This window comes from Euphorbia lathyris, chromosome 2 (genome assembly GCF_963576675.1).
Source record: "Euphorbia lathyris chromosome 2, ddEupLath1.1, whole genome shotgun sequence".
Classification (NCBI taxonomy): Eukaryota; Viridiplantae; Streptophyta; class Magnoliopsida; order Malpighiales; family Euphorbiaceae; genus Euphorbia; species Euphorbia lathyris.
Genome location: NC_088911.1, coordinates 36,625,384 through 36,649,804, shown reverse-complemented (window position 1 = coordinate 36,649,804; position 24,421 = coordinate 36,625,384). Strand labels below are relative to the sequence as shown.

The window sequence follows — 24,421 nt, the reverse complement described above, 5'->3', positions numbered from 1 at the left end:
AATAACCCATTAATGAGCTAACGGTCATACTTGAATGAGATCAGTAACCGTCATTAATGAAACATTAATGGAGACTCTCTAGTTACTAGGAGTTACGACTACATGACTATAAATAGCTTGCATCCCAAGTTATTGAGGTACACACATTCTTGCTTTCCTAAACCCTACTTTTTCCATACAGTTTATTCACTACACTTATACTGACTTTGGCATCGGAGCTTCCCCCCGTCGAACCCAAGGACGCCCCCCGCAGGGAAGTAATCCGGTCGAAAGTTCATCACCAGTTACCACCATTATAGATGAAGAAAGAGGCAAGACCAGCGAGAAAAGCAGGCGTATAAGCTAAAAACATACAATTTCTATGGGAAATTGAACATAATATTTCAAAAATCTCAAAAATCGCTAACTATTGATATCAGAAATCGATCCATATAACTAAGGGTAATTTTGTCCAAAGCGGATGAAATGGTCTAATTTGGTAAAATGGAAGCAAAGTGGGTTAGATATGTAAATGACCCCTCTTAGTTGGGCTAGATTTATAATTAGCCCTTAATAATTTTTGGCATAAAGATCATTTGGGTTCTTGAACTATAGTAAGAAAATCAATTAGATCACATTCTATCTAAATCAGCAATCAAACCGTTCATTTATTTAATTTTCATCAAATCACACCCTCATATAAATTGAGTCAGATTTTGAATTTTAACCCAGTTAACCGAAAGTGGGGTGGGGTTGTTTCAAAGTCATACAAAATACAATTAAAATATAGAAATTACCCACCATTAGTATCTCTCCAACTCCAATCTTTCTCCTTCCTTTTGCATTCTCTCCTACAACAGTTGAGTAGGTTTTAAATCCTTGGAAATCAACAAAATTGATCTACAACTAGAAATGAGTTGGACCAATTAACTTAAATTTGACTTGTCTCTCATAATAATCAAGTTAAAGAAAATGACTGTTAATTGAGAATCATTTGATAGTAAACTTAAAATAGGAATAAGAAAACAAAAAAAGCAAGAAAAAAAATGGAGCAAGAACCATTTTTGCAAAAAGAACAATCCAAAGATTAGTTTTTTGTCGTTTTCTTTCTCATGGACAAAAAATATACTATTAGAAAAGAAAGAGAAATATTAGTAAGGCTTTGAACTGCAGAGTGTCACTGCGGAGCTATGGGAGCTTTATTTTGAGCTATGTCTGGTTTGAGATATGGGTTACAGAAAAGTTATCCTTGAAGTCGACTCCCGAACTATGCTTCATTTCATCACGGAAACGATCATAATCACCACTCGTACGCTTGACTGATTACTCAGTGCAAACAGCTTCGAGATAAGGATTGGCTGGTTACTTTTGCACACACTTACAGAGAAGGAAATTGTGCTGCTAACTGACCGACGAATTTCACAGATTTAAGCACTCTGGATCATCATGTGTACGATCTGCCTATGTAGACCTCCAGAAAATCCTCTCCGACGCGACTATCGGAGCTTGGCTCTCACTAGAATGATCCGTTATTAACTTCTGGCTACTGTTTTTACTTTCCTTTTTTCTTTTTTCTGTCTTTTTCCCCGATTCCCGAAAAAAAAAAGTTTTTCAAAGTGAAATCTTTGATTGTACTGTATAAAAATACAGCATAGGAGCAGAGTAAGACGACGACAAATTTTAAGCGAGTGGCAGCCCACGTGTATTCTGCGTGGATGTAACGCAGAGAAAAGATATTGCTCATCATCATCATAATTTAATCGAACGGTCCAAATCTCTTTGATCACATCAGTGCCATTTCACAAAAACCCTAGATGCTTTTTATTTTTGTTCTTCCCTATAATACCCCTATAAATACTACAAAATCTCTTGAGTTGTTCTTCTCACCTCTTGCTCCTTTTTCCCCTACCTACGCTTTTTTTCTTCCCCCTTTCTTCTGTTCTTATCTCATATACTCATTTCCGGAGCTACCATGTCGGACGAGGAGCACCATTTCGAGTCTAAGGCCGACGCCGGAGCTTCGAAGACCTACCCTCAGCAAGCTGGTACCATCCGTAAAAACGGTTACATCGTCATCAAGAACCGTCCTTGTAAGGTATCGATTTCAGCTTAACAAGATTCATTGTTCAGATCTCTGCCTCCGTTGTTATGCCGTAATTTGATCTTTGTTTTGTTAGATCTATAGTTTCGCTATGCGTGGAAACTGGATATATCTGAATATTTGATCAAGATTTTGCGCGCCCTAATTTCGAACTAGGACGATTTCTAATTGAATCAATTACATATTTCGTCTTTGGAAATATGTTTGATCAATTAATTACTGTAACTTTCCTTGAGAGTAGGATATAGGCGAAGGGGAGTATTTTGCTCGAAAACATGTTGATTGCATAATAGTTTTGCAGGTCCTTGAACTGTTTTTATAATTGTAATAGTTGAATGAGTTTTGGAATTTTGGCTGATTGATTAAGTTATTATCGGTTGCAGATTTGTTTTATAAAATTTCAAGCATGTTTGTTGCACTTGTGGAGATTTTAATTAGCATGTGTACTAAAACTTAGTAGCTTATAAGATAAGATGCAGACTGTTATCACAATAGATTATATTAATGAAGCAGTTGAAATTGTGGATATTAATGCTAATTGAGATGAGGGTATTTATTTATCTGTTGGGGCAAGGAAGCTTGTATTATTCGATTGTTTTAGCTAATTGTTATTGTTGAACTTCAAAGCTCTTTAATTCAACTGTGTAGTTTTATTTTATAACCCCTTTTTCTTCTTTTTAATTCTATTTTGGAGAGAACCTTTGTGTATTAACTTTCCAAGTTTGTTGCAAGTTAAATGATGTGTAGCTAACAGTATTTATGCTTTTAGTTCTCATTATTATCCACTGTTCATTTTTTCCCTCTTTGTTTAACAGGTTGTTGAGGTCTCAACATCCAAGACTGGAAAGCACGGTCATGCCAAATGTCACTTTGTTGGAATTGATATCTTCAATGGAAAGAAGCTCGAAGATATTGTTCCTTCTTCTCACAATTGTGATGTATGAATTTCTTTTTCTTTTTTTATCTTAATTGTTGTATGTTTTCATTTTACATTGTGATTGCAAGTGCTGAATAATTATATCACACTGTTTTAATGGAAATACAGGTTCCTCATGTTACCCGCACTGACTACCAGCTGATTGATATCTCCGAGGATGGATTTGTATAATCTTGCTTTAGCTTGTTCATGTTTATGATTTTATCCTAAACGTATGTTGGTTGAATATCAAATTGTTATGGTTGTATAATTTCAGGTGAGTCTGCTTACTGAAAATGGTAATACCAAGGATGACCTGAGGCTGCCAACCGATGAAAGTCTGCTTTCGCAGGTTAGTGAGCCTGAAAATATTAAACTCTATGAGTGCCTTTCTTTTTGAATACTAGATATGTTACAAATGGCACTTTGATAGCTCTGCCCCGGTCATATGATATTTAGACCTCTTTGTTAGGCTATGGGACCATCTTAAGTTAGGCCTCTTTGTTATTTCCATTATTCAAACATTGTGAGTTTTAATTGATTATGCGACATGGTGCTCTGGCAGATCAAGGATGGATTCGGAGATGGAAAAGATTTGGTTGTTACTGTGATGTCTTCAATGGGAGAGGAGCAGATTTGTGCCCTCAAGGACATTGGCCCGAAGTAAAATGTTTTTATGGCACGTCAATTGTTGACTGCTGATATTTCTAGTTTAGCAGTGCGTTTTATGAAGAACATTTTTAATGTGGCCTTCAACTACAAGTTAGCGTTCTATGATTTTTTTATATTTTTGTGTTGCTCGGTGTGGAAAGAAGTCGCTTCTTCGATAGATTTCGCTTTAACACCTCTGAATGTTTGGGAAAGAACTTTCTACAGTTTATTTGCTCATATAGATTTTTTCTCTTTTCTCTTTTAGTTTTTGTTCTTGAGGAAGCATGTGTACACTATTTTATGATGATCTTGTTATGGGAATTTGTTGTTATTGGTCTGGTTGTTGGTTAAGTTTGCAATTCAACTTTTAACTTGGAAGAGCTGAAGTTCTCGGCTTTTCTTTGTTTCTTTGATGACTAATACTGATTTATTTATGTAGAAACTATATTCTTTAGTTCTAATAATTCTTTGTTTCTTTGATGACTGATACCGATTTATTTATGTAGAAACTATATTCTTTAGCTCTATTAATAGAGCACGGTACAATGAAACTTACACTAATGACTCCTGAACTTTGCATTTTTTTTTACTGCGATATTTTGATTTTGCACCTTTTGGTGCACTTTTTGGCATCATTTGATCTATCTCAAATCAACCATTAAAGTAAGAAGAATAAATATTAGTTAGAGAATCTCCGACAGCTGATTTTTAAGTTAAAATTTGAGGGATAATCTAAAGTTAAAATTTAAGGAGGAAGAAAGAAAAATCAGTTGAGGCTCTTCAAATTATGGGATAATTACTAATTTGACTCAATCAAGGACTCCAATTTACATATCTAACCCACCTTGCCTCAAAGTTACCAAATTAGACATTTTCACCCATTTTGAACAAAACTAACCTTAGTTCTATTTGATGAATCGATCTTCTTCTTCCTCCTCCGCTTCATCCGCTTCTTCTTCTTCTTTTTCTTCTCTGTTTCAACTTCTTCAGTTCATCTTCTTCAATTTCTGATACCAATCGTTAGCGATTTTTGAGATTTTTGACATATTATGTTCAATTTCCCGTACAAATGGTATATTTTTTTGCTTATACGCTTGCTTTTCTCGTTGGTTTTCCCCCTTTCATCATCTGTAATGGTATCGTTTCAATTTTCTCTATTTTTCCATAATTTTTTTCATTTTCCTCCATTACTGTCGCATTTGTTACGAAATTGTCGCATTTCGTCGCAAATGCGACAAGAGTTGTCGCATTAACAAATGCGACAGTTCTTGTCGCATTTGCGACGAAATGCGACAGTTCTTGTCGCATTTGCGACGAAATGCGACAATTTCGTCACAAATGCGACAGCAATGGTCGAAAATGAAAAAAAAATTATGGAAAATAGAGGAAATAGAAACGATACCATTAAAGATGAAGAAATAGGCAAAACCAACGAGAAAAGCAAGCATATAAGCAAAAAATATACCATTTGTACGGGAAATTGAACATAATATGTCAAAAATCGCTAACGATTGGTATAAGAAATTGAAGAAGATGAAGAAGTTGAAACGAAGGAGAAGAACAACAAGAAGAAAGAGGATGAAGCGGAGGAGGAAGAAGAAGAACAAGAAGCGGATGAAGCGGAGGAGGAAGAAGAAGATCGATTCATCAAATAGAACTAAGGTTAGTTTTGTCCAAAATGGGTGAAAGTGTCTTAATTTGGTAACTTTTAGGTAAGGTGGGTTAGATATGCAAATTGGGGTCCTTGATTGGGTCAGATTAGTAATTATCCCTCAAATTATTAAGAGCATTTTCATTCTCTCTATCTATATAGAGAGTGTCTTTTCATCTTTTAATGTTTTTTAATTTATTCTTTTATTAATAATAATTTATTATTAAGGAGTCTATCTTTTTATATTATTAGTAAATATAATAATAATTAATATTTTTAATAATATAATAATAAATAAGGAGTGAATAGAAAAAGTATTGTTGGAGATAATATGTTTTAATCATTCTTAAATCATTAAGCGTTAATTATTTATATTATTTTTAGAAAGTGCATTAATAGTTTTTTGAAAATGCTCGATCATTAAATAAGGATAAATATTTTTTAAAATAAGTGAATAAATTGGAAACTTTAAATTTTCTTTTAAAGTTTAAAGAATTTCAATTATATATTAACTATTTAAATTTAGGTTCTGTTTGATAATAATAAAAATCACTTAAATTAATAGATTAAGCATCTTTTTAGTTTAAATGTGTTTGATAATGGTTTTTTATTAATCACTTAAATTATTCAATTAAATTACATATCATTTATTCTGTTAAGTTAAATTTAACTTAAAATTTTAAGTTAAACATTATCAACTTTTTTGATAGAAATTGGGACGAGACATACCTTGAGCGGGTGAGTACCCACGGCTCAAGAACTGTCAAACCCGCCATATATTAAAAAAGAAAATGTGAGTTTGAACAAGAAAAGAGGAAGGAGAACAAACAAGAAGAAGGGGGGAGGAGAAAAGTTTTGGAAAAATCAAGAAAAACGCAAATGAAAATATTACAAATATCATCATTGATAAACATGTGATAAAAAAACAGGAGCTGAAGTCCACCAATTGATTACAGAGGAAGAGACTCCAAACTTTGCCAATGTATAAGCAACGCGATTCCCTTCCCTAAAGATGTGTGCAAAAATAATGTTAATACTAGAGCAAATGTTAAGACAGTGCAACCACTCTTGTCGAATACTCCAAGGAACATCCATGGAACGAAGTCGAAGCAGATTAATATTCAGCATTATCAACTAATATAATATAATATAATATTCAACATTTATTTTTAATATTTATCAAACACTTATATCATTTAATAATTTTAACATTTATAATATTTAACATTTAAAATTCAGTATTTATTTTTTCAGCATTTAATTTTCAGTTTTATCAAACGACATCTTAGATAAAACAAATTTTAATACAGATCGATTTTTTATATAATCCATTGACTTCCTTTAAATAGAATGCAATTTTACAAATTAAGGTGCATGTACATATTTATTTCAATAGTATCTATTTTAATTACTCCTAATTTATTAGTGTTCTAAATTCTCTGTTCTTGATTTATGCATTAGTGTGTGATTGTTGGTTAAATACATTGTCTTGATAAAATAATTTATATATTGTCTTAGGCATCGAAAAGGTAATCTCATATATCAGAGCATTACTTTTTAGATTTAATCATATCAAATTGGTACGATTAGCGTGGATTGAATCAAGCAAGCGCTCATGGGTTCATTAAGAAAATGACACGGGTTTGTGACCCTTATAACGTACTTGCGGTTCTAAATCACCAGTCAATGTTAGGGCTTCTCCAAATTACTCCCGACCTTAATAAACGTATCAAAGAATGCTTTAGGTTAGGGTTCATGGACTACACAAGAAAGCAACTTCTCCAAATTACTCTTGACCTTGATAAGCGTATCAAAGAATGCTTCAGGTTAGGGTTCATGGACTGCACAAGAAAGCAACTTCTTTATGACGTCAACTTGGTGCAAATGACTAAGCTATATGAAAAATCAAATGTCAAAGAAGTTATTAGATTAGCAAAAAAGCACGATTTTATTGCTTGTTTTACAAAACAACACACTGCCCACAACAGTCCACGAATGAGGAATGCATTGTTAGAATATCGTGTACATACGGAGATGGGCTGTAGGCATATAATGAACCCCTCGAAAGGGCTGAAGCAATTGCTCCGATCATTCTCTTCCTCCTACAATGAGAATAACTGGAAAGATTCCTACCGAGAAGAGCAATCCCCTCCATGCCTTTCGTGGAAAGATACGTTAAAGTCTAAATCTCTGTCATAAAGGAGGCAAGACAGAAATCTCAAATTTCATCCGGATCATTGTAAATCGGAAGAATATTGTCCAGTTCACTATTACACAAATGTAAGACTCTATTTATTTGGAGGAATCAGAATCCCCATATAGCAAAAATAGGGCATTCAAAAACTCATCTAGATCCAAATATCGGGAAAAACGTTACCAGGAAAGAAAAAAAATGTGCCAAGATCTCAGAAAGATCGATGCATGGACAAGGTACCAGGATACATATTCCAACAACGAAGCCAGTTATAGTGCTGTGAAGAAGGAGTCAATGATAGAGCGTATCTAGAGAGAGGTTAGAAGCATCCTTAGAGGTGTAAGCATGGATGCTCGAATGCTGGAGGTCACAAACACCAGTTCCTTGCTCTGTGCATGCATCTTGCGAGAGCTGACACAATCAAAAACTCCAGAAGGGTACTAGAAACTACTATGCCCACAAATGTCGTTATGTGTCGCCTCTTTGGTGCTTTGAGGGTTCGAATACCCCTCCTTGGAAAAGTACAACAAAATCGGAGAGCCAACAACACATGTCAACAACTTCAGAAGGGCACTCGAAATTATTATGACCATAAATGTCGTTATGTGTCGCCTATTTTCAACTACTCAGAAAGATGTAGCATCCTACTGGTACAAGAAATTGCTCGCCAGATTTATATGAACCTTCAATCAGATGGCAAATGAATTCGCTCAACACTTTATCACTTCCATCCTTGGAAAGCAAAACCATTTATCTCAACTATTTGGTTCAGGAACACGGGAAATTCCCTCAATAGTGGGTAGAACGGCCCTGTCCTAAGAGTCAACTACACAACCTCCTAAAATATTTCTAATACAATGGGTTAGGGATTTTGGTAAATGGGACGACATAGACTTAATCCCTTTTTAAAGAGCTTTATTGCAAAAGATCGCCTAGCCCCAGATAATAGCTGCCACCGCAGAGAAGACAGATATAGAGACCAAAAGAGGCAAAAGGAATAAGCGAAGTGGGAATTCATGCTTTTCAACACCCCTAGAAAAAAAAGGTGCTATTGGGTGGAAAAGTACAAGGAGCGAATGGACTATTCCCAAAACTAAAGAAAGGTGGGGGTGGGGTGGGGTGGGGTGAGCGTAGCAATAGAGCTTACCATGACTTTCAGAAGAGCAAGGCTCACAATACCGAAAATTGCAAGCTGCTAGCAATCAAGCTAGATAAAATGACCAAAGGAGGAATCCTAGATCGCTTCCTATAGAATTCATAAAAAAGCTTGTCACTGAGCGAAAGAAGTCATAGTCAAGGACGCGTTCCCGGGGGTCATCGATGTGATCGTTGGAGGACCACCAAGAGACCATTCAATAGGAAGGAAAAGATCTTATGATGACATGCAACGGCTTCATGAGTCAAGCTCTGAGTTTTCATTCGGTAGTTTGAAAAAACACCAAAGCAAGCTCATGAGGACGTATTGGTAATTGACATGGTAAACGAGAACTCACTGTCCAAAAGGTATTTATTAATATAGGGAGCTCCATGAATATCATAACCAGGAAGCCTATGAGGACCTAAAAATGGATTCAGGCAGACTAGTTGGAATAAACGGCCACATGGTCCCCCTAATAGGCAGCATCAGATTGTGATAGAGATTGGTGATAGACATTCAAAATGGAGCGCTAAAATAGAGTTAATGTATTGCCATATAATGCCATCATAGAGAGACATTTATTGTCAGAATTGATCGGATCCTTATGTAGCTACCATTTGGCCTGGCAGATACCTATGGAGGGAGGAATGACGTTAGCACAGGAAAACCAAACAATCACCAAGGAAATGTACATGGCCTTACTATAGAGGAAACCCACTGATATGGACATACGTGAAGATAAGAAAGAACAAGATGAACATGTAGGAGAAATAGAGATGGTACGGTTGGCGAAAGGCAGACCAACCAAAGTTGCGACAAAAGCTCTCGACAAAAATAAAGCAAAGTGTAGCGAAAACCTTGCAAAGAAACATTACAACCTTTGCATGGTGCCCAAAGAATGTTGCGAGAGTATCATCGAAAGTCATGGCACATAATTTATATGTGCATCCTGACGCAGAACCAGTAAGGCAAAAAAGAGGAATCATAGGCCTGAAAGGTAGAGAGACATCAAAGCGGAGGTAGATAAGCTAATCAACTGCGGCCATATAGAATATGTACATTACGCCCTATATCTATCTAATGCGGTTTTGGTCAAGAAAGCTAATGTCAAGTGGAGCTTATGTATTGACTTCACTAGCCTTAACAAGACTTGTCCAAAGGATTCATATTCGCTAGCCTGCATTGATATGTTAGTAGATTCCATAGCCATATATGCAGTTTACTCTATGCTAAACGCAACAACCGGATACCTCTGAAGGAACATATTGCTACAAACTCATGTCATTCAATACAAAATATAAAGGTGCTACTTACTAAAGCCTGGTAAACAAAATCTTCAAAGAACCCCATTGGAGACCAAATTGAAGTCTGTGTGGACGACATGATCGTCAAAAGTAAGATCATTGAGGAGCATGCTTCGGACCTAGAAACAGTCTTTTAGATGTTAGGAGAATATGAGCTCAAATGCAATCCTGAAAAATGCACCTTTCTTGTGAGCTTTGGTAAATTCTTAGGATTCATGATCTAAAAAAAGGGAATAGAAACAAATCCTGATAAGATTTAGACGATTATAGACATGGCTCCACATAAAAAGATAAAAGTTGTCCAAAATCTTAGTGGAAAATCAACGCTTTGGGCCACTTCATCCCATGCCCGCCAAACGATGCATGTCCTTCTACAAACGCCTGAAAGGAGCCAAAGAATTCAACTTAACGGTCGATGAATTTGGACTTCACCTTTGCTTCTAAATCGGCCACTTTTGGGGGAAACACTTAATCTCTATGCAAATGTCGTCAAATATTCTGTTGGAAAGTCTTGATAAGAGACGAGGGAACATAGTAATTCCTAGTGTATTATGCAAGTAGGGTGTTAAGGGATGCCGATACAAGATGCCCAAAGCTAGAAAAGCTAGTTTTGGGGTGGTCATCAGTATTTAAAAGCTTTGGCATGGCTTCTAAAGCCACTTCATAGTAGTGCGAATGGATACACCTATGAGAAAATGAGTTCTAGCATAGTGGTCGAATTGGCCTTGCGTTTAACATCATAATAGACTTTGTTATTGTGAGTAACATTAACAAACTCAGTATTAGGTAAAGAAACAATCTTTTTAGGCAATTCAACGCATTGAAGCATGGAATAAGCCTTGCTCACATTAGGTAATGGCTCAATCAACATTATCTGGTTCTTAACATGTTCATAATCAGTTGATAAACTAGATAAAAATTGTATAAGTTGATCTTCGTCACAGATTGTTTGAGCAATTTTTCAAGAGCCTCCACATGAACAATTAGGAATTTGCTTCAACAAAGCTAACTTATCCCACATTCTTTTCAATTTAGTAAAATAACTAGTTAAAGACTGAGATCCTTGAACTGTTTTAATTAGATCATGTTTCAACCTAAACAATTGTGGACCATTATTCTCTCAATATCTCAATTTCAATTCCTTCCAGAGTTCACGAGATGTGGTTGCATACATTAACGATTCACCCAGCTCTCTGAAAATAGCATTAATCTATTATGAAAACACTAGACTATCTAATTCAGCAAAATGCATACTCAGAAGCATTAGGCAAAGGTTCTAAATCATCACAAAGTATAAAAGCTAACCTTCTTTTTGTTGAGATTTTGATTCTCTGATTCAAAGTTTGTTTTTAACTAAGTTTACTTTTACTAGGTCTTTAGTTTGTTAGTGGGATAAGTAGCGAGATTTTATTGTTTCCTTTAAAATCTCCATTTTTGTTGCATTATAAGCCTATAAAAATGCCATAAATCTGTTTCAATTGTGCAGAAATTGACAGATTCAATAAAATTGTTAGCACCATGTTTTGTTATTAATTTCTTTTATAGGATCTGTGAGTATTCTTCAAGCAAAACTCAACCATGGAGTGGTTGAGGGATTTTTTTTGAAAATTACTCAGTATGGTCATTGTGAGAAGCATGATCAAGAAGAAAAAGAATGTTGGCACAAGGAGAAGCCTTAGGGTTTCAAATGCAAAAAGAAAAGTTACAGAAGAAAATGTCAATTTGACACATATTGTTGATGAAGAATTAGTATTTTTAATGTTGGAGAGAAGTGCTCCAATGAATAATTGAAGGTCGGTGAGAAGTGCATCGAGAAGCCATTTGTGGGGAGTGCTCCGATTACAAGATGGTGATGGGAAGCACAAAAAAAAAACTTTGAATCGGTAAGGAATGTTGAGATTTTGATTCCTGATTCAAAATTTGGTTTTGACTAAGTTTAGTTTTACCAGGTCTTTAGTTTGTTAGTCAGATAAGTAGTGAGATTTTATTGTTTCCTTTAAAATCTTCATTTTTGTTGCATTATAAACCTGTAAAAAGACCATAAATATGTATCTTGCAATTGTGCATAAATTGACAGATTCAATAAAATTGCTAGCACCATATTTTGTTATTAATTTCTTTTACAGACTTTCTCAAAAAATCGCAACACTTTTAGCACTAAGTACACGAATCATTGACCGACTCCATTGGAATATAATTCTTTTCAGTTAATTGTGCAGAAACTAGAATCAAACCAGGATTTTCAGTTGTAGCTAACAATCCAAACATAAGCTCCTCATTGTTGTAATTCTGATAATCATTGTTGTTGAAATTCCGATCATTATTGCGATTGTTACTGTTGCTGCAATTGCGATCGGTGTTGCAATTGCCATTGTTGTGACTCCATTCATCGTTGCTTTCTTCAGGTTGTTCATCATCATTCTGAGTTGATTCTTCATTTTGATTTGATGTATGTCCTCTAGTTTGCAGAGTGTACAGATACTTTGGCCTTCCCATGAATACTCTAGATATAAAAGCTAGGAAAATTTTCCAATTCTGATGCCATATCAAACTAAGGGCTCGTTTGGTTCGCGGAATAGAGGGGGAATAGAATAGCATATTCCTAAAGAATAGATATTCCCACCTTTGGTTGATTTTTTTTAGGGACAATTACAAAACTAGCACCTTTTAAGGTGTTAGTTTTCTTTTCTAACTCCTTTTGAAAAACTCACCAAAACTAACACATTTCAACAAGTAACTTCCAAGTTTACCCTCATCTTCTTCCTTAACATAACTGTGTCTTTGTCTTTCCTCCTCTATCTCTTTCTCATGCTTTCTCTCTCTAAAGAACAGAATAATCTACATAACGACTTGAATACTACAACAATCAATCCAACCCACAGTTTATATAACAAAATTTCTACAATCATATACGTTTTTCATTGGGTTTTAGTTTTATTGAAAAGATTTAAAGCTTAGTCCATTCATCGTTATGGTGAACGGTGAACGGAAGAGGAGGAAGAAGTGACCATTTTTTTCCGGCAATCTCGTCCCAATATATATTGTTTCTCTTCCCTTTTCATGTTTTTCTTGGTCGTGCGAATCCAAAAAACAGTGGCATTGTTATCTGAAAATGGATTTGAGTTGGAATATCAATTTCAGATTTTTCCCCCGACAGTGTCGATATTTGTAGATATTTGTAGATATTTGTAGATATTTGTAGATATATGTAGATATGTGTAGATATCTGTAGATATGTGTTGTCGATATCTGCAGATATCGACACATATCGACAAATATCTATAACACATATCTACAGATTTGTAGATATCTGTCGATATGTGTAGATATGTGTCGATATCTGCAGATATCGACAACACATATCTACACATATCTACACATATCGACAGATATCGACAGATATCTACAAATATCTATAAATATCTAAAAATATCGACAAATATCTACAGATATCGACACTGTCGGGGAAAAAATCTGAAATTGATATTCCAACTCAAATCCATTTTCAGATAACAATGCCACTGTTTTTTGGATTCGCACGACCAGGAAAAACATGAAAAGGGAAGAGAAACAATATATACTGGGACGAGATTGCCGGAAAAAAATGGTCGCTTCTTCCTCCTCTTCCGTTCGTCGTTCACCATAACGATGAATGGACTAAGCTTTAAATCTTTTCAATAAAACTAAAACCCAATGAAAAACTTATATGATTGTAGAAATTTTGTTATATAAACTGTGGGTTGGATTGATTGTTGTAGTATTCAAGTCATTCTGTAGATTATTCTGTTCTTTAGAGAGAGAAAGCGTGAGAAAGAGATAGAGGAGGAAAGACAAAGACACAGTTATGTTAAGGAAGAAGATAAGGGTAAACTTGGAAGTTACTTGTTGAAATGTGTTAGTTTTGGTGAGTTTTTCAAAAGGAGTTAGAAAAGAAAACTAACCCCCTAAAAGGTGCTAGTTTTGTAATTCTCCATTTTTTTTATGGAATAGTTATTCCATGGAATCCCTATTCCTTAATTTCATGCAATAGCTATTTTTCAATTTAGGTTAGGAATAGCCTATTCCTAATATTATATTTTTGTAATTTACAAAATTATCCTCCATTAAATCCTCAATCTTCTCTCTAATCACTTTTCCAAATATTATAAATTTTGGTCAATCCATAATTTATATCATATAAAATGTGAAAAATGGAAAAATGACGAAAACGTTAAAAAATGTAAAAATACGAAAAATATGAAACACGAAAAATGTGAAAATGTTACAAACACGAGAATATGCAAAAAAATAAAATACGCGAAAAACATGAAAACGTGAACAAATGCGAAAAACACGAAGACGCAAAAAAAAAGCAAACACACGAAAAACACAAAATAGGAATAGCGCGAAAAAGTGACAAAACACGAAATATTAAAAAACGTGAAAAATAAAAACACGAAAATGCGAAAAAATACGAAAAATGCTAAAACACAAAAACGTGACAATATGTGAAAAACATGAAAATGCGAAAAACGCAAACAAAACACGAAAACGTTAAAAACAAAAAAATATGAAAAAACGTGAATAACACGAAAAAGTAACAAAATACGAAAAATACAAAAACACGAAAAAAAAAACAAAAAGGGGAAAAACCGAAAAACTAAAACGTGAAAAATCGAAAAAATGCAAAATAAAACACAATAACATGACAAAACGTGAAAAATACGAAAACATGAACAAACGGAAAAAACAAGAAAACTTGGGAAACACGGAAAAACATAAAAAAACGTTACAAACGCATTTTTCGTGTTTTTAACACTTTTTCATGTTTTCGTGTTTTTCGATTTTTTCACGTTTTTCGTTTTTTTTTCACATTTTCGTGTTTTCCACTTTTTTCATGTTTTTGTGTTTTTTACGGGTTGCACATTTTTTTGTGTTTTTTCATATTTTGCATGTGTGTTTTTTTTGTGTTAACACGTTTATATATTTTCGCGTTTTCACCCTTTTCCACTTTTATCTCATTTTTTTCTTTTGTTTTTGTGTTTTTAATGTTTTTTTTTGCGCTTTTACATTTTGTTTTTTTACCTCTCTTTTTTCGTGTTTTTACAATTTTTCCGTTTTCATGTTCTTATTGTTTTTTCGTTTTTAATGTATTTTTCGCGTTTTTTTCGTCTTTCGTGTTTCCCATTTTTCTATTTATATATATATTTTTTAAAATAATATATATTAAATATTTGAACAATTTATAGTAAAAAATTAAAATTTTAAAATAAATAAGAAATTACATTTGAGGGTAATATTGTCTTTTTAATAAAAAAATTATCTATTCCATTCTACCTTATTCCACCAACCAAACATAGGAATAGTAATTCCTAAGAATTTCTATTCCATTCTTTGCTATTCTATTCCTTTGGAATAACCATTGTATTCCATTCCATTCTATTCCGCGAACCAAACGGCACCTAAATGTATTGAGTGAACAATGATCTGTTATTCATTGAATGGTTAATATCTGTTACAATACTCTTGTTATTTATACTACAAAGACTAATTATTTGCCAGTTGTTGCCATCTGTCATAATAGCCATACCCTCTTAAGAGTAAAAGTTAAATTAACCTTGACTGAAAACGTTAGGGATAAATTTATACCATTTCATACGTTCGGAGCAAATATACACTTCCCCGAAAACATTAAGATCAAATTTGGCCCTTATCCTTATATTTTTATACACCCTTCACCATCCCTCGCGTTGATTGTAGGATACTGAAATTCATTAGTTGGATGTCTTCTATTAATAGAAGCTTAATCCTTTTATTGAACAGTAATCTCATCGTTCAATGGTTAACCTCAATCTCAAATTTGCACTCAACATTTTAAATCACTCTCATGGTATCTGTTCCAAATATGCACAGCTTAAGCAAAGCAGGCAATAAGGTAATCAAACACAACTAAATCAAATACAACAATAATGCATAAGTTTGCAGAAATGAAAAGCTGATAAATTCAACAAACAGCTGCAGGAACTCACGAAAGGGAGTCTCGCCGGACATTTCGTTGAACACCTGAGAAATTCTACAATACTCCCAGCACAAACACCCTACTTCTCTGTTTGTTGCTTCACGAAAATTGTTATCAACTCTTGATTGAGAGTACTTCAAGTGGTTCCAATTTCTTTCCCTACAAATCTAAGGACGGTCCCATCCCAATCATTAGGAATACTACTGCCTCTTATTTCACCTCTCAATGCTCTCAGTGAGTGGCTTGATGCCGCCTGTAATTTTTCCGAAATTCTAGTGTCGAATGGGGGAACAAGAATGAAATCTAAATATATTGACCAGGGGTAAAAGTTATCACCTTTACAATGTAAACATCAATGCCTAGTTTTGCAATCATTGCAGCTTCTGCTATCTTGGTTGCCATCCCCCCAGTCGTATCATGTGCTGCTACTGTTATTTCAACTGTTAACAACCAAAGTAAAACATGTTTTGATATGATTATTATCTCAAACAACAAAGAAATGGCTTCCTGTTAAAAAAAAAAAAAAAATCAAGCTTCTAATCAAAGCAACACGAATGATGTTCATATTTATGAATTGCATAAACAAGTTGGGAAGAAAAGGAATATCTGTCCTAATCAAAACAACTCTCTAGATGGCAGGCATGTGTGTAGTCCAAGGACGAACCTAGGGAGGGGAATTGGGAGGGGGCCTGAGCACCCACTAGTGCTGCAAAAATCATTGAACATGTGTATGGAGTTTTAATTTTTTAGGGCAAAGGCACCTAAAAATTTTCAATTAAGCACCCATAGGCATTGGAGAACTCCTGTCAATGAATCTTGGATCCGCCACTGGTGTAGCAGAAATGTTTGTATGAACCAAATATAGTTTTATGGACATCAGGGCTTCTTTCACAAACCTTGCTTATTCATGTCCTGAGGTCTTGGGTTGATGATAGACCAGCTTTCATCCTCATTCACAGCTGTCATTGGAGATTTGGTTTAGTACTGATTCAGTTGAAAGATTCAACTACATGATTTATAGTGAACATGATTACTCACCAATCTCCCTCAAGAGCACTGCATTAGGTTCGGTAGGTGGACGGTCATACACACCCAAAACATCTGTCTTTAATCTATGTTAATTGCACACAAAGGAGATAATTATGTTCGCAACACCATCAGACAGTGATGGTAATTAATTATAATTGCAACATTGCAACATACATAGGAGAGCTGTAATGGATAGCTAAGTTATGAACTCTGGGAGCCAACCTGTGTCGCAGTTCAAAGTTATTAAATTTGATAGTAATGAATCATGCCACATGAACGGTCACAATATTACTAATATTGATATATAGAAATGACCACCGTGAGAAATAGATTAGAAGATTTCAGTATTTATGAAGCTGTGTTCAAGAAACGGAAACATATTAAAAGACCATGCTGTGGAAAAAGGATACAAGGAAAACTACGTATTCAGGTTTCAAGAAGGCTGCAAGATGACGTATAATAACATCACCACTCAATATGGTGCATCCCTGATTGAACGAGGAACTCAAGATGTCAATCCCAATTCTGTTAAGACAAGGCTACTAATCAATCATTGGACAGATGGTACCTGTATCTCATCAAAGACAGCATCTCCATGTAAAACCTACACAGAAAAACAAAATAAAAACGAAAACAATGACATAACACTCCCAACAGAAAAAAAAGACCATGTGTCAGGAGGGTGACAAATGAATTTAATTATGTATCTCCTTAACATCAGTAAATACAAAAACTTATAAATCAGCTTATGCTGAAAAATAGCCATAATCTTCTGTTATCTCCCTCAGAGGCCCATGTGCCTGTAAACTAATAGATTTTATCAGAAGTTCAAGAGAAGACTAATCATCTCAAATGAACCTTTAGTTTGGACTTGTTAATAGCATTACTCAATTTTTCTTTCCCAAAATATACAAATATCCTTATAGACCAGCAATCACCTAAAGTATTTGAGTAAGCAGAACAAGAGCCATAGAGGCTTCGTCAACTTTAGTCAAAGACCAATTATGATTGCCAGTGAATTCGTTTGTCATAATTTGAGCTATCCTCTACACCCAAAGAGCAGAAAAAAGGCGTTATTTGAAGCCAACACAATGGTGCAGCTTATTCAAAACTGCTTTGGTAGAATTGTCTGTAATCTATAGTCATATGCTTTTAACATGCATAGATAAATGATAGTGACCTTAAAAAACAGAGGTTTTCCTTGTTCACCAGAAAACGATCTTGTTCATATATCATGGATGCCATTACTTGATCCCAAATGCTTTTGGGGTAAGAATACGTTAAGTAGGAAATAGATAATGCCTCCTAAGACCCTGCTTCGGTTGGAGAGCTTCAAGCCAGCTTGGCAGGGCTTGAATATATTCTTCCATGTAGGAGCACACTGAATTGGAGGAGAAAGGTCTCATATTTACTCTAGATCTGATTTATCCAGCTTTGTTCTGGTTGTTCCACATAGAACTCGGGCTGGAAGCTGGCAGCCATAGCTTTTTGACAAGGCAGGCTTCTCCATCTCATAAGGTTTGGGATGCCCAATCAACCCCTATTTACCATGTCACGTCCGTGTCGTTATCCTGTTTTCCATTCATACCCGATGCCAATTTGGGTCGGGTCTGACATACCATCTGTAAAGTTATAGGAATATATATTTTCCTTTCTGCTGAAGAACCATAATTTTGATATAAATGAGCCAACTTAAAAGAATTGGTACAGTGGAAAGATTTGTCTTTTCTGACCCAAAGGTCATGGGGTTGAGTCTTGGAGACTGTCTCTCGAAAACAAAAGAAAAAATGGAAGGTTGCTTACAATAGACAACCTTCACAAAGCAGAGAATCTCATGCATGGGAAACCACATTTAAGGCAAATCGCTGAACCTCTGTACAGAACCAGATAGGTTAAATCAACTAGATTCTTTATCTCTTCCACATGCAGAAAAATATTCTGTGAGTTGTAGTGAAAGTTGAATCATACATGACAAGAAAAAGCAGAGCAGGTAATAGGAATCAACTTTCTGGTTTGTGTAAATTTAAACTAAGTGATCTTGTTTGTTCATAGAAAATATGTAAGAATTTCAAGCTTCATAAAGCCAGTAGAAATCGAAGAACTATATCTTACAGGAACAAATCCAGAGTCAACCGCCTTAGCCACCATGGACAAATCAGCTGATGCTATCTGAGGAGAAAACAATAAGGGACCAGACTTAGAAGGGAGAAAATGATGAAATTAAGTCCAATATATAACGTGCATATCCAATAACACAAACAAATAAGCTCTCTCTCAATGCCTCTGACATTTCTTTCTGAGGTTGACCATCCACATGAAAAGGGAGACATTCCAACAGAAGGAATACCCTCTGCAAGGAAAAGTCTTGTCAGAATGATGAGTTCACATTTTGCAGAAAAAATGGTACAGAAAAGTCTGCTAGGGAGAGCCTAGCAAGCATTTACTGGAAAGAAATTTCAAGACTGATCGAGTCATATAAACTCTCATAAAGAGGCATGATTTGAAAAATGAAAACTAGAGCGATGGAAATTTTTCCAAACTCACCACAATGCCATTTAGCATATGTAGAAAAAGAAATTGTTAGACATGAATGTTGAATTCAAACAATTTAACAAGAGGATAGAAACAAAAACATGAAAGTTTTTATTTTTGGCAGTGTCCCAATAACTATTTGGTCATCTAAATAAAATTGCAATACTTCAATTTCCCTTATTGCTACCCTTTCTATAAACAATAGGCGAAACTCAAATTACCGCCATCAAGAAAACTGTGCCCATAGCCACATGCCAAGTATTCAATCCATATGACAATTACTTCAGCCCTCTCAGTTCTACAAGAAAAACTTCCCTTTCTAATTGCACATGGCAACATATTATTAAAATGACTCAAATTCCTGTTTACAATACACTTTTTTATCAGAAGATCTTCCTATGTTGTATTTTAGACGGTAGATGGCCTTGGCTCTGGAAGTTACTTAGCCCAGTAAAATGTTACAAGATCAGTGGCATTTTTTGGATTTGACAATCGAGGTAAAAGGCTTGTAAGATTTATCTACCCCATACATGATAAGAGTTATTTTCCTTTAAACACAATACCCCACAGTGAAACTCAGTACAGGTTTTTCTGAGCTAGGTGGATTCTTGAATTGTGTTTTCATCTCTTCACTCTATAACTTCTTTATGGCAAATAACTTTTCATGATCATTGCCAGAGATTAATATAAGATCTATGATTGACCCTTAACTATAAGCTTGAGCTTTTAGTTCAATCGGTTCCATGACATGGTATCAGAGCCTAATAGGTCGAGAGTTCGAGTTCTGACAACCTCAATAATTTGTGGAATTAAAAACACACGGTGGGATGGGCCTATGTTGTACACGCTGCAAGCCCATTGGGCATTTGCACGTGGGGTGTCTCAGAGATTAATATAAGATCTATAATTTAACTATAAGCTTGAGCTTTTAGTTCAATTGGTTCCATGACAATCATAACACAAAATGATCCAAGTGCAGCACACATGCATAACATGATGCTACTTGTTTGTTTGTGGTTTGCATATGTGCCAACATATAAAATAAAATACTAAAGCCACATATATTCACATTGAATCCATTACCAGCATGAAACACAGAACAATAGACCTAAGGATTTTATTTTCTTCCCCTAAATAAAAGGATGGCATGGAAGATGAGAAATCAGTACCTCTAGCTAGTACTCGAACGATTTCAAGATTGAGACTTGTGACCTGCAACAATGGAGAGGAACATAGAAATATCAATCTAAGATGACAGAAATATGTTTTGCGAACAGTCTAGTCACCAAAGACACAATCTGTCAATTTCATATCAAATTTTATAGCATGAGTAACACCAACTGGCTCCACACTAATTGTAGAAGCAACAATTCAAAAGTACAAACAAACAAAAAACTACATTAAGAATATTCGCAAGAACCAGCCCTTTGCAGGTAGTCAGATTCTTCACATCTACCATATTTTTGTCCAATGCACCCTAATCATAAGAACCCTGACAGATCAGAGCAATCACACAAAAAAAGGGCCACTCTCACAAGAGCCATTTATCAACTCTTGAATCAAGCCTCTAAACTTTATGATGCCCGTGGTAAAATATATAATATGGACAACTGGTCATATTTTTTCAGTATAAGATAATTGAAGCTCACAAAAACATGAAACATTCTCAACTCTGATAATACAATCAGTGACATGGGCTTCCTAACAGTACCATATAACATAAAGATCTCATTCAGTCTACTAAAATTATGAGGAACATAAAAAGAAAAATATAGAAATGAAAACTTTACAGATATGCGTGTGGCAACAAAACCAGCCTTGACAACCGGTTGATTTAATCCACCCTTATGAACCCCTGATTTGCTAGCCTGAAAGTGCCCAAAAGAACCTAAAGCCAAAATATATAAGAGAAATTCAATATCTTTGCGGAATAGAATATCTTTAGTAAACTAGAGGCTTTAAAAGCACTTGAAACATGATGTTGCAAAGAAAAGATGAATTCACCCAGATGAAGAAAAATTACTCAATAATAAATAGAAATCATCAGTCCTAAATTACCAAAGTTCATGCTTAATGTTATCAATGTTCAATGACAAATGAAGAAAAGATATTTAATAACCTGCGCCATGAACAACAACGAAACTGCTAGAATCCAAAGAAATGTCTTTGAAATCATTTGGATCACAGGAAACTTCAGAATATCCAGGCTGCTTACTCCAGTCCATCCCGGGAACCTTTTGGGAGGGAGATGAAGTAATGAAAGCTTGCCTTAGCTCTTGGGATACAATCTTGAGATTTTCTTCATTTACCTTCTCTAGCTCATGCTTCCAAGTAATTGCTGCACCTCCTGTGTAAATTGTAGCATAGATTAAATACCTCAAAAACACAGAATCATGTTTATGCATTTCATGTGTAGGAGCATAAATGACTATTATATCAACATCGATTTCAAGGAAGAGTTGATCAATCTAGTAGTGACAGGTGAACTTGGAGAGAGCTTATAAGATTAAAAAGTTGGGGGAAGAGAGGCATGGGGGTGTCAATCACATAAATTGAAATTCGACGGCGTAGAAGAAAGAAAGATGATATATACCCAATTTAACTATACAACGAACTGGTTTGGTTAGGTTGCTTAGTGGCGTATTCTCCATGACTGTGATCTCCGATTGGCCTGGTTACTCTCTGCTACTTCTGGGTAGGAATGTTAGAGCATCGGGTGCTTGGAATAGTGCTGCTATTTTTTTTGCACATTTTTTATGAGTCCGTGTATTGTAGCGAGGGTGAATGTTTATTTTTTGGCAACCTACTTATTATTTTTTTTAATATAAAAAAACGATTTAGTTTGTATGGTAATTAGGATGAAAATAAATTATATATAGATTAATGTGTTTGGGTCCGGAGTAATTTTATCTCTAACGTTGATAAATTAGGTTAATTTGAAAAATAATTCATCAAACTGTCTTTTCGGTCATGAATCTTGTCATCTACCATTCACACATATGTCATTTTATCACTAACAAATCACAAACATATGTTGGGATGTGAAAAAAATAAAAACATATATACTGTCTTTTTGTACGAATTAGACAAAAAAAAAATTCAAAAAATTCACCGAATTTATAAATATTAATATCCAATTCTATTATTAAATTATAAAAAAACATGAAATTCTTTTTTTAAACGAATTTTTATGCAATTGGTACAAAATAAGGAACAAAAATATCTGTATTTTATAATAATGTCTTAAATTGAGCTAATTTATCAACGTTAGGGGTAAATAGCTATTGGCTTCCAACGTTAGGTGTAAAATTGCATCATTTTAGATATTAAAAGTAAAATTGCTCATGACCCAAAACGTTATAGGTATTTTTACACTTTAACCCTAAAAAACAATATATCATCTTTTTTTATAACCACCATGAAAATGTGTACTTTGTATTTTTTTTACTGAAAAAAACCGAACTATACTAAATACTACTAAAATTAAAATAATAATATAATCTTTTAAAAATAACAATAAAAGACTTATAAGAATAATAATAATTTTAATAATTATTATTATTATTATAATAAATAAAAATAAGTTAATAATACTGAAATTAAATAATAAAAAATAATATCTGATTTGTCAAATTTTTCATTTCGAAGCTCGTAAGCACCCGACTCAAATTCGAAATATATTTTGAGAAATTTTCAATTTGTGCCAGCTGGCTAGCTAGCGTACTCTACATTATGCAAGATTTTGTCATTCATTTTCACCCAATTCTTCCTTTTGCATTGTCATTTTTTTCATTATTAATATTCTATTCTATCAAAAAAGATACATTATTATATTTTGCAAGTATGATTAGGTTTATGAACTTTTTTTTTTTTAATTTCTCTAATTTTAATGGAGTGCATTACCTTAATTCAGTGGGTTGGATCTCATTTTTGTTGTTTACATTGATACATGGACAAATAGTTGAGCTCTCAACCATCGGCCTACGCCTAAGCTTAAGCTCTCCAAGCTCATGAATGTTCACTTGTACAGACATTTAATGATGAAGAAAGTCTATTTGGAAGTTATCTAAATGGACACGCAGATTAATAATCGTTTTGGATTCCAAAGATAGGTTCTCCAACTCTCATTTAGTATGGACTCTGGAGTAGAAAGATAGGGTCTGAAATCCAATCAGAAGTTGCCACATGTCAAAACACACAAACTTTATGTAAGTAAATTGCATATAAATAGTCTTGATTTCAAAACAACAAGTACGTAATTTTTTCGAGTATTCTCTCTTATCTAACTGCTTTCAAAATCATTTTGTACTTATCAATATCTTACTGGCTTAAGCATTAGAGAGGGTTCGCCAGATTCCGGCCTATTTCTAATTGTTCGTTGTCACCTCAAGTGATCACCAGAAGCAATCAAGAGAAGAAGTATTTTTTTTTGTTAGTAAAAATAATCTTATTTCAAAAAAAAAAAAAAGAAACATTGTAGGTAAATAATATAGGGAAATTTATATAGAAATTCACTTTTGAAAAATTATTTACAACTATGTTAAGTCATCATTTTGAATTATATTAAACTAATAAAATCATTATTTTTTAAGATTAAAGTTTATAAATTAAGGGTCTAGAATATATTGTCAAGAGTTTAGTATTTATGAATTGGGGTTTAAACTTTTTAAATTGGATGTAAAAGCATATTTTATTTGGTATAAATAGAAAAAAAATGACATATTAAGAATTAAGTTTGATGATATGATTTAATTATAATTTTATAGTCAATTATGATATTCATATAAAAAAACCCATTCGTATTATACTAGTTACTTATTATGTTTTTGAAAATAATTATTATGTACCTTTTCAATTTTGTTATGGAATTCATTTGGTTATTAAGATCTATGAATATAATTATTGTTGCGTAACTTTTTAATTTTTCT

General features: G+C 34.1%; 2 protein-coding genes across 2 annotated transcripts; one reads left to right on the top strand and one right to left on the bottom strand.

Moving 5' to 3' along the window:
• The first annotated feature begins 1,854 nt into the window (after positions 1-1,854).
• On the top strand, positions 1,855-3,984 carry LOC136217792 (eukaryotic translation initiation factor 5A-like). The gene is made up of 5 exons (XM_066004449.1): positions 1,855-2,074; positions 2,896-3,018; positions 3,126-3,182; positions 3,274-3,348; positions 3,562-3,984. The coding sequence occupies exons 1-5, from the start codon at positions 1,952-1,954 to the stop codon at positions 3,661-3,663; spliced, it is 480 nt and encodes a 159-aa protein (XP_065860521.1). The 5' UTR covers positions 1,855-1,951; the 3' UTR covers positions 3,664-3,984.
• Positions 3,985-15,700: 11,716 nt separating this feature from the next.
• LOC136217790 (isopentenyl phosphate kinase) lies at positions 15,701-22,271 on the bottom strand. Its single transcript, XM_066004447.1, has 12 exons — positions 22,087-22,271; positions 21,613-21,840; positions 21,284-21,381; positions 20,663-20,705; positions 19,250-19,311; positions 19,074-19,130; positions 17,530-17,565; positions 17,372-17,449; positions 16,971-17,037; positions 16,829-16,891; positions 16,269-16,372; positions 15,701-16,185 (listed from the first exon to the last, which is right to left on the bottom strand). Exons 1-12 carry the CDS (start codon positions 22,142-22,144, stop codon positions 16,069-16,071), a joined length of 1,011 nt encoding a protein of 336 aa, XP_065860519.1. The 5' UTR covers positions 22,145-22,271; the 3' UTR covers positions 15,701-16,068.
• Positions 22,272-24,421: the final 2,150 nt, after the last annotated feature.

Excerpts from the sequence above, each read along its gene's own strand:
- LOC136217792 (XM_066004449.1), top strand. The coding sequence starts at position 1,952 with ATGTCGGACGAGGAGCACCATTTCGAGTCTAAGGCCGACGCCGGAGCT. Across the intron at positions 2,075-2,895 it reads TCAAGAACCGTCCTTGTAAG|GTTGTTGAGGTCTCAACATC; the intron begins GTATCGATTTCA and ends TTTGTTTAACAG. Across the intron at positions 3,183-3,273 it reads ATATCTCCGAGGATGGATTT|GTGAGTCTGCTTACTGAAAA; the intron begins GTATAATCTTGC and ends GTATAATTTCAG.
- LOC136217790 (XM_066004447.1), bottom strand. The coding sequence starts at position 22,144 with ATGGAGAATACGCCACTAAGCAACCTAACCAAACCAGTTCGTTGTATA. Across the intron at positions 21,841-22,086 it reads TCGTTGTATAGTTAAATTGG|GAGGTGCAGCAATTACTTGG; the intron begins GTATATATCATC and ends CAATTTACACAG. Across the intron at positions 17,038-17,371 it reads CTGAATACGTAGTTTTCCTT|ACAGATGTTTTGGGTGTGTA; the intron begins GTATCCTTTTTC and ends CATAGATTAAAG.